The sequence below is a fragment of the Apus apus genome, chromosome 8, assembly GCF_020740795.1.
Source record: "Apus apus isolate bApuApu2 chromosome 8, bApuApu2.pri.cur, whole genome shotgun sequence".
NCBI classification, from domain to species: domain Eukaryota; kingdom Metazoa; phylum Chordata; class Aves; order Apodiformes; family Apodidae; genus Apus; species Apus apus.
Window position 1 is genome coordinate 8418200 of NC_067289.1, and position 18908 is coordinate 8437107.

Genomic DNA, 18908 nt, shown 5'->3' on the forward strand with positions numbered 1-18908 from the left:
CCACTGACTTCCAAATCTTCTCTTTACACACAGTTGTACCATTCAATATGAAGTTTCTTTAGAGAGGACAATTCTGTGCTGATGGACCTTGACAGACAAGCGAGATGCCTAAAATCCTACTGCTGGTTCTGAAAAGGATTTAATTTCTGAAAGCAGGAAGGTCCTGAATTGCTTATTACAGGTACAATGATTTGTTGGTTGAGGCTTATTTTTCCCCCCTTTCTGTTAATAATGCAGACCAATACTTCTCATAGCCACTGAGACAAAATTCACCCTGTATTCTGTGTTATCATAAAAATTGACACAAGGAAACTTTTTTTAACAGAGCTGCGCAAGTACAGCCAGGGTTTGGAACAAGCTCTTCCAAGCTGTGGTAAAGGTAACAGAATGCCAGAAGGAGCCTCAGTGTACGTAAAATCACAGTATGAGATTTGCAAAATCACAGTATGAGATTTGCAAAATCACAGTATGAGATTTGCAAACTCATTTTTCAGCCTTGAAGTGCAATGCTTCTCATCTTCATAAACTTAAAATCATACAGAGTACCTGTCAGAAAATGCTACAAAACTTCTTTAGAGGAAGAAGTATAAAATAGCATCAAATCCTTTTCCAGATACATACTGCAATCTGGGGTTTGGGTTTTGTTTCTTTGTTTTTAAAAGAGTACAGTCAGCCAGTTCAGCTGTTTAAGCACAACATAGCCAAGCAGAATTGATTGCATCCACCCACTCATGTCTCAGAGCATTAATAAGTATTATTCATCTTTGTTCTGTTATCCATCCTTTGGTCTTCAAACTTCACATTAATAGCAGTGAAAGCCTTCCAGATTTCAATAAGAATGAGGATGCAGTAAAAATCAACTGCTGGATTTGACCCCTTCCTATAATTCTAATTCATTATAATTTTCTGGTTTTACCACACTGCAGGCAAATGTGACACTAAGCAGTACTGCACATTATTTTGGTGGAGTTTTTGTACAGGAAAATTTTTAATTTCACAAAAAGCACCCCAACCCAAATTTTAGTGAAAACAACAGAAACATTCCCATTTCCTTCCTTCTGCTCTGGATCTGATCCTAAGTCTGCTGTTTTCTTCTGCACTGTGAAGAGACAGACTCTGGATAACCTCTCTGCAGCTCTATTTATTCAGCTTGTCATGACAGCTTGACAAAAAATGCCCAGTTACTACTCAAGTGAGGAAATAAGCTGAAAATAAACAGCTCACCAGAGTACCAAAGCAAAAGGAGAGATTAAATGCCATCATTTACACCTCTATTTTGTCTTCCTGAAACCACAAAGGCATGAAGATTTTCTAGCTCAGCAAAAGTGCTTCTCATAAAAATCAATAAAAGTATCATCACCATACTTCAGGAGAACAGAGTTAGACCTACAGGGTTCTTAAGAAAATTCCATCTTAAATTGCAAGAGAAGTGTTGACAGCTTGGGTCACTAGAAGCTTGAAGACCATTTGTGAAAAAAGCAACACTCAGTATCTAAACACACTGCAACAGCAGTTGGTCTTGTGGGAAGAGGAAAGGTAATTCACAATTATTCCACTCTTCCTTCTGCTCCTTTCTGAAAACAGCCAGTGGAGTGTGCAGCCCACATTCAAATGAAGGTAGCCAAGGTCCAAGAAACCTCAAGACTCAAGGTGGCCTCAGACTTCTCTAGTTAAAATATGCTTGCAATTCTGCTTATCATGGAGGCTTCAAAGCCAAACTAAAATCAGTGATACTGTTACTCTTAGTGTTCTTTCATTTTATAATTTATTGACTTCTCATACTTTCCTCTCCTCCTTGTACAAAAGGGAGTTTATGACCAGTCAAGCACCAGAGACAAGTCTGACCTGTGTGCTGTAATAAATCAAGTGCCAGGAGCTAATGGAGGAAGCACGCTAAAGTCATTCTTGACTTGCATCTATGGTAGATAGGTGTAAGATTTTTGACCTCACAGCACAGGCATCTGTTTTCAAAGCCTGCAACAAGGGCAATAACACAAGCAGGGCAGAAGAGGAGAGAACGTGGAGCTGTTGTAGGTCCCATTTAACAAGAACACGCAAACTACAGATCTCTATGGCAAAGATCACTGAATCTGCCTTTTTTCTTTTTTTTCCTAGTGTTTAAACATAACTATAAATCTGATTCTTATTTGCTATATATTGTTCCTGTTGCATTATGGAAAAATTCTGCTGGGACTACATTCAACCTTTTGTTACAAATTCTGCTGGAAATATATCAAAATTTATAACTGAGCTTTATAGACGATGGGATTGGCTAGATTGCTTGAACTTAACATGTCTATTGTGGGCTAAATTTATACAACATATTTGGTCTCCAGACCTCGTTCCTTTTGCTGCATTCATTTCCATCTGTCATATTATCTCTGTACTTGACCTTGAATATTGTTGTAGCTTTAGAATACAATGTTTCTGTGGCTTTTACTCAGGCCACTACTTGAAAATGTATTTTTTTTGTGGTCTCCAGACCAATATGAGGCAGAACAGGCATGACTCCATGCTCCCATGAACAAGATAAACCCAGAATACCGAACCCAGAAACTCATGCAAGGGTTCCACTGAGGGTAACAGAAGCCACATGTGGCCATTCACCCATAACTTTGAAAGTGTTTATCTTAGACATTATTGGGGTCAAAACGAATGGGGCTTGCATTTGTCATAGATCAGCTTCTAGCAACAAAAAGTGTGAAGCAATTATGTGACACTGACATCTACTTGAACAGCAAATGTTCAGACATCACCAGCCAATCTCTCCACTGTCATTGCACTCAATTACTGCTCTTCCATTCTTCATATAGCCTCAAACAATTCAGGTTTCCATGCACAGTGTCTTACATTTTCCACCATCTTAGGACATTTAAACAAAGAATGCTGCTTGACTTCTGGCCTGAATACTACTTTTGTTTCATTTAAGTATTTGAAGAGAGTACACTAGACTTTTATTTTTTTAAGGAAAAGAACAAAGGAAAAGAAAACAATTCTCCTTGACATCTGTTCTTTTTATTTCTAGCTAATTAGAAAAGCTGTATTGCCAAGTGTAATTTGTTTGCTGTTTGATTTTCTACAGTATTTTACATCATTTCCCATAAAATCTGAGGCTGAAATATCACCTAAAGCATCACAGAGTCTGCCTGTTGCTAAGATGATGGTATCTACTCCTTGCAGGAAAAAAAATGCTCTTCTTTTGACACGTGTCTAGTCATGACAATTTAAAATTACCAAAAAATGAGATAGTATTTAAAAGGAAATAACATCTCTATAGGAGAAAAATGTTTTATTGCATTGAGTTTCTTGCTGAGGGCCTGTTTCCTGAAACCAACAAGAAGGTAAGGTCCATGTTTCCATCAGCAGAGTTTATCTTACATAAACAAATGGTTCAATAGTCAACAATACCTTCTTGGTGTCTTAGGAGGGACCCTTATTGATATTAAGAGCATGACCTTACAGTACACCAATAATGGAAAGAGATTCAAAAGAGGAAAAAATTAGCTTCCTAAATACTTTTATCTAAAATAAGCAATTTAAAAACAGGTTTGATTAAAAAAAAAAAATCACTACTTCCCCTTTTGATCCATCAAAAAAAGAAATATATTACTTTATGGAAGCATTGGCACATTTTTTCCCACCATTGTCAATCTGCCATTTTCTGTACCTGCAGTGTTTATCACAAAGAGGGCTGATCATTTCAAGTTTGTCAACATCTTGCTTTCACACTTGTAGAGACAAGCTGAAAACTCAGGAGATCAAACATACCTTGTTTAAATGGAGATAAGTTAGCATTAACAACAACAATATAGGCTTAGAGTTCCTTGAAGGCACTGTTTTGGGTAGAGCTTTCTGTTCCCCCTGAGCTTTTCTGCCAGGGCTTGCCAGAAAGTTTACAACTGTCAGCTGTAAAGTCAATGGCAATGATACTGAATAATCATCCATAAGAGCTGGCCTGCCAGCACCTGCCACTGGATATGTGGCAAGGTGTGCATGTGTGTGTGACCTATCAAATGAAAAAAAAAAGTCAATAATGAGAACAGCTTGCTCAACTTACTATACTCTTGATACAAGGCAATTTTTTTAGCACCTGGAGCACCCTCATGGCAAGATAAGTGACATTCCTGCTAACAGTGCATGGCTGATGCTTGCAATGAATTTAAAGTACAGTATTCTCAAAATAACTCATGAAATAATGATTCTTTCCCACATTAAAGCTGCATATATCTCTCCCGACTGACAGACACCAAGTCTATAGAAGTTGCTCCTCTTATCTCTGTGTCTTAGTGACTTACATCTTAGCTAAGTCACTTGTATGATCTTCTTACAAAAGTAAAAACACTGTAAGGGCCTAAAATCCAAGCTTACTTTTATTGTCTGTCCTCTGTTGTTGAGTTTGAGAGATAAAAGGCAGCAAGTTCAATGGAGCCATGAAAGAAACAGTTTCATAGATTACATCACCACCTGATTTCATCTTCCCAAAACCAGAATATGTTCTATTGAGTTTGATGTGCCAGGACCAGAAATTGGGAAATATATCAAGACAAATATTTTTAAAAGCAAGTACACATTGTTGCTCTGAGATAGGATTGTTTAAAATATAAACACTTATGCAAATAGGAAACATATTGCCTGAAATACATGAAATGCAATGCACAGTAACCAGCAAAAGTAAAATCAGGTCAGATCTTTACTCATTTCTTCTTAGTCTAGCTCCTTTGGCATTGTGAAGCTCTGCCCTTCTTACAGGAACTAAAGGTTTGGCCCAGATGACAGTACAGAGAAGGTGAGACTATTCTTCGCAGTACTGGAAACCTACAACGCCCAGGAAAAACTGCTGGTGTACATTTGTAATTTGGTTGTTTGGGGTTTTTTTTTAATTATTTTTTCCTCCCTCAACTCTAACTGAAGCACAGGCTGTGATCCACAGTGCATACATACAGCCAGTCAGAATTACAGGACTTACTGTACATCAATAAATTATCTCTGATTTAGGACAAATGACATTGAGATAGTTGTTCCAGGAGAACTTTTGCAGAGATGCAAGAAAGTTAAAACTACACAACTCTTCTCCCCGCTTTTCTTGGGATTTGGCACTCATTAGTTTGTGATGTCAGTGAAAATCTCCCCCCATACACACAGTTCCTGTAGGCTCTGTAATGAAGTAAAGTGTCAGACATTGTAGAACGAATAAGAAGCTGGAAGAAATTATTGGTCTTTTTTCACTGTATCTTTCCCAGAGCAATGGATGATGGGCTGAGCACAGTACAGATGGCTACCTCAAATACAAATGGGACTGTTCAAACCTGTTCAACTGGACTTGCACTGAGAGCCTTAGACAATAGTGGCAAATAAAGTCACTGTGCTCATTTTTCGTGCTGCCTACCACTGCAGCTGCTCTCACTTGCTGGGTTGAAAGGGGATTCCCATGAGCGTGAAAAACTCGGGTTTACTCTGTGATGAAGATTTATATCCATGCATACCAAAATCATCTCAATAAGTGAACACAGCTTCCCTGACTATATGAATGCAGTGGTACACGTGCAGTCAAGGAAGGTGAGAAATTTATGTCAGTAAAGGTATTTTAGTAGAGTTGGTGCTATAAAGACACAAAGAAAAGTTAAATATGAGACTATAATACACAGAGCAAAGTTTATCTACCCATTAAGTAGCTGAGATGAGCAACAAATGAACATGCCCAGCAATGAAAAATGACCATGCTCAGTTCAAATCCATGTTTGTAGAAGAAAACAGAAGCAGCAGCCACCAGTTTAACTTGTTAGGTCACAATGGTGATGGATCACTTGATTCGATTTTTTCAGGGTTAATAAGGGCAGGCCTCAATGGGCCAATCGAATCTTGTATAAATTCTCCTGTTATGTAAGCTAACAACATTAGACAGTCAAAGCAACAAAGAAAAAAAAGTCTAAAACATGATGAGGCTACTGGTTACTCAATAGCTGCTTTTCCTTGTCATTAGGTTGAGGTGAGAAGATGCAGATTCTGCAGCAAAGCCTGAATGTAAAACACCGAAGGGCAAAGCATTTAGTTTTGACCTAAGAACGTTTGGGTGGTATAGTGATGGAAGACAAGAAGTAGAAGTTAAAATGAAAAGCAAGGAGACAACTGAGAAATATAAAAGCCTAAGGTCTTCACCTTTCTCCCTTCTTTTCTGAGTAATGAACAAACAAGTCACAAAGAACATGACACCATTCAAAAGAAACATGTCCCACAGTGTGTCAAGGGAATCAATTAATTTTACTGAAGTCTTGCCTGACTGTAAATGGACAGAGTGTGAAATCAAAGCAGAACTGCAGCAGAAGATTCTTGAGAGAGCAAAAAGGCAAAATATGCAGAAACCAATTCTCCCAAGAGTGATCAAACATCCTAACATTTGGATCTTGAGAAAGATGTAGATCCTTACATCCTCCTGGGAAGCAGGTCAGCAATAACTGTTGTGACTTGTTTTGTGGTTTAGGTTTTTTTAGCAATAACTGTGAAAAAGAGGATTATTAAAGCAAGCAGCCTGCAGGTGGGTGAAAACTAGCAGAAGATATGCATCCTCTAGCACTGAGAGGGACAGGAAAACAGGTAGGAGGGGTGCTGAATTTTCTCTATCATACGGAGGGACTAGCAGAAACTAGTCAGATGCTCAGCTGATGAAAAACTGGACTCTGGGCTGGTTTTCAGGGGGAGAGGTGCTATATATGGGTCTCCAGAATTTGACCCTAAATTGAAGATCGAAGCCCATACAGTGTAAACAAAACTTTTCTAACTGAAACCAACTGCAATCCTTTGTAACATAAATGGACTAAACAGATTACATGGCTCATAGCAAGTGTGAAACTGAAAGGATTTTCAGAAGGTCATCTCCAACTCTGCCTACCCAGAGCCTCTTCTTAAATTACTCCAGAGAACAGGATTCTCAAACTTTCCTCTGTCAGCTGAACTATATGCCTCATATTGGGAATTTTTTCAGAATATGTAAATCTTTCTATTTAAATCAAAGTGAAATAAAACTTTACATTCAAAGTCACCTAAGTTTTTTTTTTACTATAACCCAGTCACCCAATCATCTGTGTTCAAAATACTTGGTATTGTAAGAGGAAGCTCTTCAGTCTTTAAAAGAATGCTCTGTTAAAAGTAACTAGATTCAGTAACCACACTTCCACAGTTGATCCCAATTTTCTATAACAAGGAAAACATTCCCAGAAGTATTATTCTTATTGTTACTTAATGTTGATGAGTTACTCAACGAAAACTAATTAGGTCTAGAATGGAAAAGTTATATGTGCAAGTTAGGCATGGATTCTGGAAAAAACACTGTTGCAGATCAGCCCTCTGTAATGGGGTAAATGCAGGAAAAGCAGATAGTCTATTTCTGGAATCTTCAAAATCCATCTGGATACTGCTGTGCCTTTACCTTTGCACTCTATTAATTCAAGGAGAGCAGTGTATCTGCAACTATTTTTAAAAGGCAGTCAGGAAGAACAAAAGAATTACTTCCCAATTTTAGAAAAGCCCTTGAAATGTTTACAAAATGTAGGTCATTTCAACATGTCTTTACTCAGCCTCAGCACCACAGGGCTGATCCACTGAAATCATTTACACTAGCAGGTAACAACAGCCAGTTCAGACTGCCTTCTGCTTTGGCATTGTTTAAACCATGGACTTGGTTGTATTTGAACATAAATAGTCATAAATTCAAGATACTTTGCAGTTTGTAAAATTATGGGGGAATGAATAGGCATGAAAGTAGGCAACAGCTACTAAATATTTAGCAAAGAATTCTCCTGTACTAAAGATGCATTGTTAGCCCTCAAGAACTAAGCACATGCAAACCAGTGTTCCAGATCTCAGAAAAGAAAAAACAACTATTCAACTATACTCCTGAATTACCCAAGTATTTTTTGTTGATTCAGTTGAGTATATAAAGGAATAGATTATGACTATAAAATGATCTTAAATAAAAATAATCTGTTCTTCTGTTACAAACTACTGCTTACTTTTTCATACATAGAATTCCTTTTGAACAAGTTGATAAAATGAAGAGATGTTAACCTAACTGATTAGTACACAGAGAGACCCCAGAAGCGGATACATTGATCTTAAAATAAACGTTTAAACAAGTGAGTTCAAATGCTCTCAGGAACACTCCCATTTCACTTTGTTAACCACAGAGGGTGCCTGACCTGACTAGTTTTGTTTAGACTGATAAGTGCAGAGCAGAAGCCGTCCCATCATAACTGACTGAAGAGGGAAAATAAATAAATTAAAAGAAAGAAAAAGAAAAACAATGTGTGCACACACTGACTTAGTGGCAGAATTCCTTGGAAAACTCAAACTGTAGCTCAGTCATCAAGATGAGAATCAGGTTACTTCCTGTGTAGTACCAGCAGTGCTGAGATGCTTAAACTCAGAATAACTCAGAACAGTTTCTGCTAGATTGCATGTAAGAATCACTGTGGGAACTGGAAGGAGACATTTTATAAATGGCAAAACTTGCTACGGGCAAATTCACCAACTTGCAGCCTAACCCCATTCACAGAGACATCTAAACCCTACAGAGATGTGATTCAGGAAGTTCTGAGTCACCAGACTATTGTTATAGCCATCTTTTTCTGCCCCAAAATTTTCCATTTGTGGGTTTTCTATTTTTCAGCAGGTTTGAAAGGTATTGTTTTCATGGCAACTTTCTGCAGGGGTGGGGAGAACACTCTTTTACCAGCTTTCACTAGAAGAAAGGAAAGAGAAGAAGGAAGTATGAAATCACAAAAAAGATCTGGATAAGTTTGGCTAAATTTAAGCACAGCTGAATTACACCACATCACTGATTTGCTGAGAATTGTTTAATCAAAGCATAGCCGTGAGAGATTCCTGAAGCCACAGGAATCTTTAAACACTGATCCCATCATGAAGCACTAAAACTATTTGAAGTAATGGTGAACACAAATTGAGAGTAGCATTTCATCCAGCAATAACTTGTAATGTAGGAACATCAGATCTGGAACATGCAAACAAGGGTAAAATCCAAGTGGAGAAAACTGATGATGAACAAGATGTTACAGAAACAAATCCTTTTGCACCAGGGACTAACAGGATACAAGCAGAGAAAGTATCTGACTGGCATGAAACTGGGAGGAATTTGGAGACTTTTGGAAAATGCTGAGTCTCCAAACCTGAGCACAAAACTAATTGAATAATTTTAATTCAAGAAGTTCAAACAAAAATAGCACAAACTCTCATTTTTAATTTGTGCAAATGCAGAAACACACCATGAAATTGAACTGTTCTGCACTGGGTGGTACCCAAGTCCCGAGAGCTTTAAGCACTTTATGACCAGTCTTTCTGTAAACTATAGAAATTCAGCTCACAGTTGGTTGACAGGTGTCCTGTTTACAGACTCAAAAAGGATTTTTAGAAGTTTCAAAAAAAGAATAAAAGGGGAAAATAAGGAGGTGAAAGTATTTTTTTAAATTAAATTTTAAAAAACCCAAAACAATTAGCTTCTAGCAATGGTGAAAAATTATTCAGATTGAAAATAAAGGATCTTATTTGCTTTTACAGGAATTTATGAAAAATAACTCACAAAAGCATTATCTGATATTTTAATTTTCTTTCCTCAAAGGCCATATAATTTAGAATACTCAGATGTAAAAAAATAATTGACTTGAAGGACATTTCTTAAAAGTACATATAAGGAACACACGGCAGGTCCTTACTTGGTGTAAATTAATGAAGCAATGTTGGCTTCAGGAAAAGGAGACTGACTCACAGTTGGTGTTGGTCTGAGGAAAAGAGAGACCCCCTACTAGATTAATAATGGAGATATTCCTCTAAGAAATTTATTTTAGAATAAATCCTTTAGTAGGTATTTATAAAGGATGGCATTCTCAGTCTATGCTGATGCAAACCTGATTGTCAGCAAATAGATCTGAGAAACACAAAACTCACAGCACAAATTCCTCCCTCACACTCCATCGGATGAAATGCTGGATTTGAACCCTCTTACTATCAGACACGTAAATCCTACATGTCCTTCTGATAAGTACCAAATATTAAAAAAAATATATGAAACTGCAAAATTTCTATCAATTGCAAAAAAAAGAGAATCAGAGATGACCTATTGAGTTCACACTGTCCATTTCCCTTTTGAAAGTTTAAATTAAATAATGGGGAGAAAAAATAATGTGAAAGCATTTTATCAGATTAAGCAAATGAAACAGGACCAGTCACCTCTCAGTTCTCACATGGCACCACTGGCTGCAGCAGAGTTTGGCAAGAAATCTGATGACAATAAGAAATCAGGTTAACCAAGTCCATTGGGTTAACTGATGACTCAAGATAACCAGCCAAGTTTCATCCAGCCTGAAATGGCAAAGAGAGTAGATTGCTGCAGTCCATCTACAACAGTGCTCTCCTGCCCACAAGCTGCTCAGTGCACAAGTATGGACAGATGTTTAAATCCATAGTTGGTGTTTGTGTTCACCACATGCTGTACAATTTAAGTAACTGGGTATTGCCATTGCATGCAAAGGGCATTCACACATGTGACAGTGAAATAGTCACAAAGCACTAGCTTCCTAAGTAAGTCACACAGAGCACTCTCATGAACTTCATTTCCTGAGTCATGGCATCACCAAGCCAGCTCCAATGGATAAAAATAAATAGAAAAAAAAAAAAAAAACAACCAAAAATCCTTACACCTCTAAAACATGAGCTGCAGCTGTAAAGAGGAGGTACAATTGATGGAGTAAGTTTTCATTACAGCTTGTGCATTACTGATGGGGAGAGAAGCAGGCAGAGAAAGCTTAAGTCTGCAAGAAGAGGCCTCGACTGTGGACTTGCAAAGAATCCTGACAAATGCACAGGGAATCCCTAACAGCACTGCAGTCAGCTCCGGCAGAAATAACTGGTGTCTTCTAAGGTCTTTGTATTCCAAACACAGGAAGCAACTCAAATCCCAGAAAGATACTAAACCAGGAGAACTGTAGAAGCACAGAACTGTGAAATACCATGGTCTGTCACGCACAAAAGAGGCAAGAGTCCCATCCAGTCAAAAAGTCTGCATGTGTACATTTATACAAATTTTATCACGAGTCATGCCAGGACACAAACACATACAGCGAAAAGAAATACATTGGTTAAATAGATTTAAAAGTGTCTGAGAGCACGATTAGAAGTGTTGAGATTTTTATGCTTTCTCCCAGTGCAATTGTGTCAGACACAAATTGTGATCAATATCTGTGCAATGCCTCCTCTTTACCCTACCTGCATCCCACTATTGAATTCTCTTGAGAAAAAGAAAATTTGCTTTCTGCATAGCACAATAGTGTAGTTCAGAGCTGGCACAACGTTTTCACAATAACTTTTGCTCACAAGCATAAAGCACTAAACATGCTTCAAATAACACAGTGCTTCAGGTGGCGTGGCCTCCTGAAACAAAACATTTCATTTTGCGCAATGAAGTGTGGCAGTCAAACAGTTTCAAGAGTGAGAAGCTGGAGAACTTGTGTTCGCTGAGATTCTTTTGACAGCAGGGTTGCTCGTAAACCTTTTTTGTTAAACTCATTTATATCCCTATATATAGCTTTAGAATAACAATGTATAACAAAGCAGGTAAAAGCATGTCACATGAGGCAGGACAATTTTTTATGCATCATTTTAAATGCAAATCATGAAAACAACTAAAATGTTGATATAAAGGTTTAATGAAAAAAAGCTTTATCTGGATACTAAAGTTTAGACTGCATCTAGAGATATTAATTAGGACATTTTGTGTGCTTATCCTATGGGGTCACTGAGAGAGAAAGGCTTTTCCAGCAGGTGAGAGCTACAGCCTGCCCAGACCCGCAGGAAGCCTTGCCTCTCACCAACTCACTCTGCCTGGTGCCTGAAGCTTGTTGCTGCAAGCAGCCTCCTGTGCTAAGTTTAAACAATTTCCATCCTTCTCAGATGAGCTGTGCCTCCAAGCTGACGCTAGTATCAGGCTAAAGAAAAAAAAAGATGCTTTCTGTCCTCCACACCTTGACCTTGTACCAATGAAACCAAAGCTCTGTACACACACAAGGATCCAGGATCAAAGCATACAGATGACAGTCAGAAAAGCACTCTGTCTTTTTTGATATCTTTTTTTTTTTAAAAATACTGAAGTACCTTGAGTGGGCAATTCAGGGCAAAACAGATTCTGTTTTGCTCATTATTCCAAGACTGCAAGCAAACTCCACAATTCAGCCAGGCAGTTTTCTTTAATTGACCACAAAATGAGAATTGTCATTTCTAGAGAGCTGCCATGAAAGCCAGGAACCCTACCAGGCTAATAGCACTCTGCTGAGGGCAGATTACACTCCCTCTCCCCCAAGCCCAGCAGGATTAGCACAGATAAGCAAGCATGAGAGAACTGAAGAGAGGCTCTGACAGTCCCACTCCACTGCAATTAAGTAATTCCCTCAAAACAGCAGTTTAGATGAAACAGCAAATACCAGGGAGATGGAGGAAAGAAGAGACATAAAATGTTTAACCAAAACTTCTGACTAGACATTTTAAATAAAGTCACATGACACTGCATGACCAAATAATTTATGTGATTATCTAATAGTTCTGTGTCTCATAGACTTCTTCAATAAAAAATATTCTGCCAGAAATAAAACTAATACATCTTTAAAGACATTTTATTAAGGGGAAAAAAAAAAACAACTCTAGAGTCTTGTTGTTATGTCAATCCTTTCCACCACCTCCCCCCACCTTATGTCACCCTAAAAAAATGACATTGTGGAATTATTTTTTTTTTTGTCAAGGTCACCATGGACCACAACACCTAGAGGCTTTACTGAAGCAGGGACCATGCTCAGCACACGAAGAGGCCAGGTTGTGTTTCAGTAGTCTGTTACCCCTATCATCCATACCCTTTCCAAATCACAGACACATTACTTATCTATAAAATCCGTTGTGCCTGGTCCTTTCAAAATGACCCTGGGTAGTCACCCAACATATCAAATACAGGTTTAAAAGTGTTATTGCATTGAGACACCTCAGTGACTCAAGGCAAATGACAAAATAACCACTTTAAGCATTTAACATTTGAGCCAACAAAACTGCAGCCAGTATTAGTCCACATCAACACACAGGAAGTAGAAGTTATGTCATCAGCTTGAAACTGTTGCTACTAGCTAGGGCATGCTTCACTAGGACAGAAAACAAGGACAGCTGTGCCAACACAGGATACTGGGCCTGGCCACAGGCTACTAATTGAGCCAGAAAAATTATAATTTTCTTTTGGATTACTGAACATACATTGAGTATCATCTTATACACATGAGGATACCTAGCTGTGTAACCTCAGTTGTCAGAATCTTTTCTCTTTGTGTTAATTTTATGACCCCTTTGGTTCTCTTTCTGTTTGCGGGATGAAAGCAAATCTATGGAAGGGAGGGGTCACTGCCAAAGGTCACCTATATTTAATGCAGTTTCATGTGCTGGGTCACATAGCATTCCCAGGCTGAAAAGAAGGCTCTGTTGCTGGGACTTTAAAAAACAAGTTGAAGGTAGCATGCAGTCACACTACAAGCAGTTGTCAATCAGTTCTTAGTGTGCCTTCCAATTTTTTTTGTCAGAAAAATAGAAAAGATGGAAGGTTCTCTCTAAATCTGCCATTCTGCTATGGGAGAGGGGGGCAGGGAAATCTTTGGAGGGTTCACATTCATTTCATTAGAAACAAGCCCACAGGATTCACTTATTTCCAGTAGTATGAGCTCTGTTAATTCACTAAGCTTACTTGCATGGCAAAGGATTTGCTATTGTATATCCCACACCAAAAAGAAAAACTAAAAACTGAAAATCAGCCTATTTCAGCTGATTAAGTTTGTATGACATATTGCTGCACTTACTGAGGTTCTAAGTTAGGGAAGCATGCTTGCTCAGGAAAACATGGCAGCATATGTTTAAGCTTAAGCATGTGCTTTCCAAGTCCCCTGCACTCATACACAACTAGCAAAAGACTTCGGTAGAGACTGGTGTGCTCCTCTGAATGCAGGCCAGAGGATACTTTAACAATTCTATAAAGTCATTTTAAATGTTCCTCTGATGAGAAAAATATTTTCTTTCAGAATACCAGACTGTTTCTCTATGCATACAAGTATGACACAGATGAAGTGATGAAAGTTTGCAGCATTTGACATACAAATTAGACAGAAAAGAAGGCAGAGAGATGTATAGCATCAGGCCTGCCCTAATTCAGGCACACTTAATTTTTCTGGAATGCAACAGCAGTCATTGCCATGAAGTTTTCCACACATGAATATCTACAGCAGAAAAACAGAATGGCTCAGGGAAATCCTGGTCATACACAATATGTATTTCAGACCCCCCACAGAAGCAGAAGTTTTCATTTTTAGAGATCAGAGCTGGCTATGGAAAATATGGACCTATAATGAAAGATTCAGCTCTAGACAGAACTCACATACCCACAAACACCAGAACTTAAACAGCCAAATCAGCCTACTCCAAATTTACACTAGTAGAAAGGCAGTCCAAAATATCTAAATTTTAGCTGGTTGTGCTTATTTATCCTTCTTTTGGCTTTCAGAGAACAACAGACCCTGATACACTGAAACACATACGAATTCTTGTATATACGTGTAAGCATATAAAAAGTAGAGAACAGCCTAATGTTTCTCAGCATGAGTTTAATAAGAAGTAGACCTTCTCACAGAGCAGGCTGGGAAAGCTACAGTGTTAATTCATAAAGGTAAGTGAAATGTACAACATGAGTATATTTCAAGTCTTTGCTAGAGTGTGTCAAAATTCTCAAACTAAATTCAAAGTGGATGCCTCCCCAGAAACAACCCCCACACACCAGCTGCAATGCATTACAGAGGGTCAAAATAAATTGCAAAAGGTAGGGGAACTAAAACAGGATTCATGATCTACATGGTCTTATCAAGATTCTTACTAACAAGGAAGAAGAAACAAGAAGCTTCTTAGATCAATAGATGAATAATATTAATTCAGAACACAGTAAGTAGGGAGAGGCAAAGAAAATCACAAAACAATTAATCAATACACCTCTTCTTGCAACACTAAATCTTCTAAAATTAAAGGTACAGATGCGAGCACTTTGTCTCTCTCTCAGTTCCTACAGTGTCACAGCCCCTTGCTTGGGCTAAGTCTCTGCTACAGTGCTCTTTACTGACCTCCCACTTTCGCAGTGCTTAGTCTGGCACAGACTGGGCATCTCAGAGGTGTAAATCATACTTCAGAGCCCATGTCTCACCATGAATGAGATTATTTTGGCTCTCCTATTCTCCTTTCACACCGCACATGCAGAAAACCAGAAGAGGCTATAAAGGAGAGTGACAAGGTTACAGATCACATGTTTCTGTGAGCTCTGGAAGCACTGTACAAATATGAGTTTCACATGAGAAGAAAGAAAATGAGGTGGACAATTCTCATATTATAGGCAATGTGAAATTGCTGAGGTGGTTGACACATAGAATGTGTGCCTTTTAGCCTTCTCCTCTCTACCCCCAGCCCTTCCATTTCCAGTGCAGGCAGCCAACACACCATACTATGGTGAGACCAAAAACTACACCGCCTCGCCACATTTCCCTCTGGTCAGTGAGGAACATGCAACTTTTGCCTCTCCTTCTCTCTACACACCAATTAGTCAAACAGAGGTCTTGCTTGTCCTCCAAAACAGGTATCCAAGGCTGCTCACAGGGCTTGTGCCATACCTCCAAGCCTAAAATTTTTCTAACTCTAGCTAGTTCACCACTTTACCAGTCAGGAGGTGCAGATCAACTTAGTTGTACAGAAGCTACAGAAACACTGTCATGGCTGAGGATACATCTATAGTGCTATAGTATCCAAGTGTCCCCTCTCATTTGTTACTAATAAGTAAGATCTCCTGGGACAAATGGGCTTTGACACACAGAAGAAAAAGGCTAATAATAATGTCACCAACATGCCCCATGGCTAACATTTACAAAGAGACATTTTTACTGCTGCATGGAGATAGGATAGGCAAAAGCCTTGTCTTGTTGGCGTACACACACATGCATGTACACAATTCGCAAAACTGTTTGAAGAGCTTGTGGTCTTGTTGTTAAATGAGTTGTGAATGTTTCCAAAAAGCCTAAACACTAGACAATGGCAGCACATTGCTAAAGAATGTTTAAAGGATTTAGGCTGATCTGATAATTGCCTGGTAAGACAAAAGCAGAAACAGCTTACAAAAATAAAGGACATGGGTTTGAATGAAGTTTCCAAAAAAATTACCTTTTATTTTTAAGATGATACAGCACATATGGCTAAGAATCAAAAAACACTGGCTACAAGATAAAAATAGAAAGGATCTTCTGTCAGGAGAGCAAATCCACGTTCACAGACCCTTCCAGAGCACAGACATCCAGAACACCGGGTTCAAAAGAGTAAGTTTCCCTACTTGTTCCAAGCCATTACAAGACATTCAACAGAGAGTGATTTTCATTTCATACACTCAAGTCAGGAGCATGATGTGCACACAGATGACTTGAACTTTCATTTCTTCACCCCAAACTTTCTAGATGAAGCAGCCTGGACACGTATAACACAGACAAAACACTGATTTGTGCAAGAACTGCAACTCTGCTCGTTTCTATAGTCAAAACCATTTAAATTGGAGTTGGATGAATCAAGCAAACATACATCTGTGAACATTTTCTGGCCTGTTAAAATGCTTACGTTCATACACTTCCACATCAGTATTCTGCACATATACCACCCCCACATTTAGACAAAGGAGTGGCCTCTGGCCCAGATGGTCCCCAAACAACAAAACCTTGAAGGCAGAGCAAGTACAACCGAGAAAGTATCACCTTATGCTCTCCCTTTGGCACAGCTATCAGAGAGCACTAGGACCTGAGCCAACACAGCTATTTCTACAAACATTAATGCTGATAAATGCGAAGCAAATTTTAGTTTTATGAGAAGAGGGTTATGTGTAGCATTAGCTTCCCTGCTTGCACACACGCCAGAAACGCTTCACACATCCCATCAGGAAACAGGAACAACATCTGATCACTCAGCCCAGGATGAATACACATAAAAACTTTGCCTACATATAAAAAGAATTAAAAATCAACACATCTCTAAAATAGTCAAGATGTAATCATGAACACTGCACACATAAGAAAAATCAAATTCTTAACATTATAATTTCACTAGCAGAAAAAGTTAATATATTAGTGAAAAATTACTTACTTGACTTTATTTTGGTATGTATATTAAGGAAAAAACAGAGCCTCCCTACCACTTGAAAATTATTACTGTGCTCAGATAACCCTCTGAGCAGCAACTGGGTCTGTAATGGAGATACATATAGTGCATCTAACTGGCTTTACATCAAGCAAAGACCAGAAATTGACATATCCTAGATAACACAGCAAGCAAATGGAAGTCTCAGAAGACTACATGCATGTGTTATCACAAAGCAGTGCATGTCATATCACATGCATAATATCACAAATAAATAAGCACTGTTCTTTTATATTAAGCACAGCAATATGTTCTATGTGAGAACTGGTTTTTTTAATAATTATTTTATTTAGCAGGAAAAAAACTATTAAATCAGATGGCAGTCTCATGTGTGCAGTACAACTCTGAATGAAGCTTGTGCAACATTTTAGCAAGTGTTATCATAGACACAGAGAAGCCATTCTTCTGTTAAGTCGGTGTTCAGCTGTAGTTACCATTCACTAGGACCAAAACATACATTTTGATGAGAAGCTGGCAAAGACAAAATACATTTAAGAGACAGAAAAGGCGAGGACTCCAAATTCCCTGAATACACAACCTGTTTTTCCACTACATGCATTTTAATTATGGTTTGCAGATGGTTTTTTGAATCTTTTGCCATAGCATGTGAAATTAATTTTTCAGGGGAGGGAATGCAAGAGCTTTTCTGTATTTACATGCTAGAGTATTTGCTGGTTCAGGCATGGTAAAATGCACTCTTCTACTCCAGGGAGGCAGTTTCCAGGGACACTACACACCAGTTTCCAGATCTGAACAACTCACAAGCAACAGCATTCTCCTGGCATGGGTATGTGCATACACAAACTAGTCCTCCGACTTAAATTCTGAGTCTTGATGTAGGTTGGACTCCCATTCTTGTTCCACAAAACTGGAAACAAAAGCTAAAAATGGCCACTTTTCACTGCCATTTTATGGCATACAAGATTTCTCCAATATTTAAAAGCGCAACATTCCAGCAAGAAACTTACTTAAAAAAAAACAAAACAAAACAAGAAACCAACAAAACAAACCCACCACACCACCATACAAAAAAACCCACCACTTCTTTTCTTCTTTTTTTCCATTACCTATTTTAAGCAATACTTTGATTTATTGGGAGGGGGATAGCCAAACAAGATAAATGTGTAGATCTTCACTTGAGATGTAGGCATCAGAGACAGTCCAGTCCATTTTGCAGAGTATTTTGGTTTAAGAAGTTCAAAGAATACTTTCTTCTTCAAAGTCAAATTTCACCACGACCGGCCGGGTCACGTTCCACTTCTTATTTCGATTCCTATCCTCGATGAACTCCTCGTAAGGATCTTTCTTTGAAACAGCTTTCTTCGAGCGTACATAACCAAAAAAGACAGTTAATGCCAGGAAAGAGTAAAACAACATGACAAAGAGGATGAAGAAATAGGCGTTGTCATATGGTTTGTATTGTGGCTCTTTTTGTTCTGTAGCATTTTTCCTTGTGTCCAGGTTCCTTTCCAGAAGTTGCAGAACACATTGCGAGATGAGAGAAGCTAAAACTGTTTGATTCATGTTGGGGAATTAAAAAGCATGGCAGAAAACACAGAGGGGAGTGAGCATCTAGGGGCCCCAAGCAATGCTTCATTGGAGTGGGAATCTATCCA

At 38.4% G+C, this 18908-nt stretch overlaps 1 protein-coding gene across 1 annotated transcript; it reads right to left on the minus strand.

Annotated features, from left to right (window-relative positions):
- Positions 1–18367: 18367 nt before the first annotated feature.
- On the minus strand, positions 18368–18855 carry LOC127388006 (uncharacterized). Its single transcript, XM_051626978.1, has one exon. It carries the CDS (start codon positions 18814–18816, stop codon positions 18490–18492), a length of 327 nt encoding a protein of 108 aa, XP_051482938.1. The 5' UTR covers positions 18817–18855; the 3' UTR covers positions 18368–18489.
- Between the last annotated feature and the right edge of the window lie 53 nt (positions 18856–18908).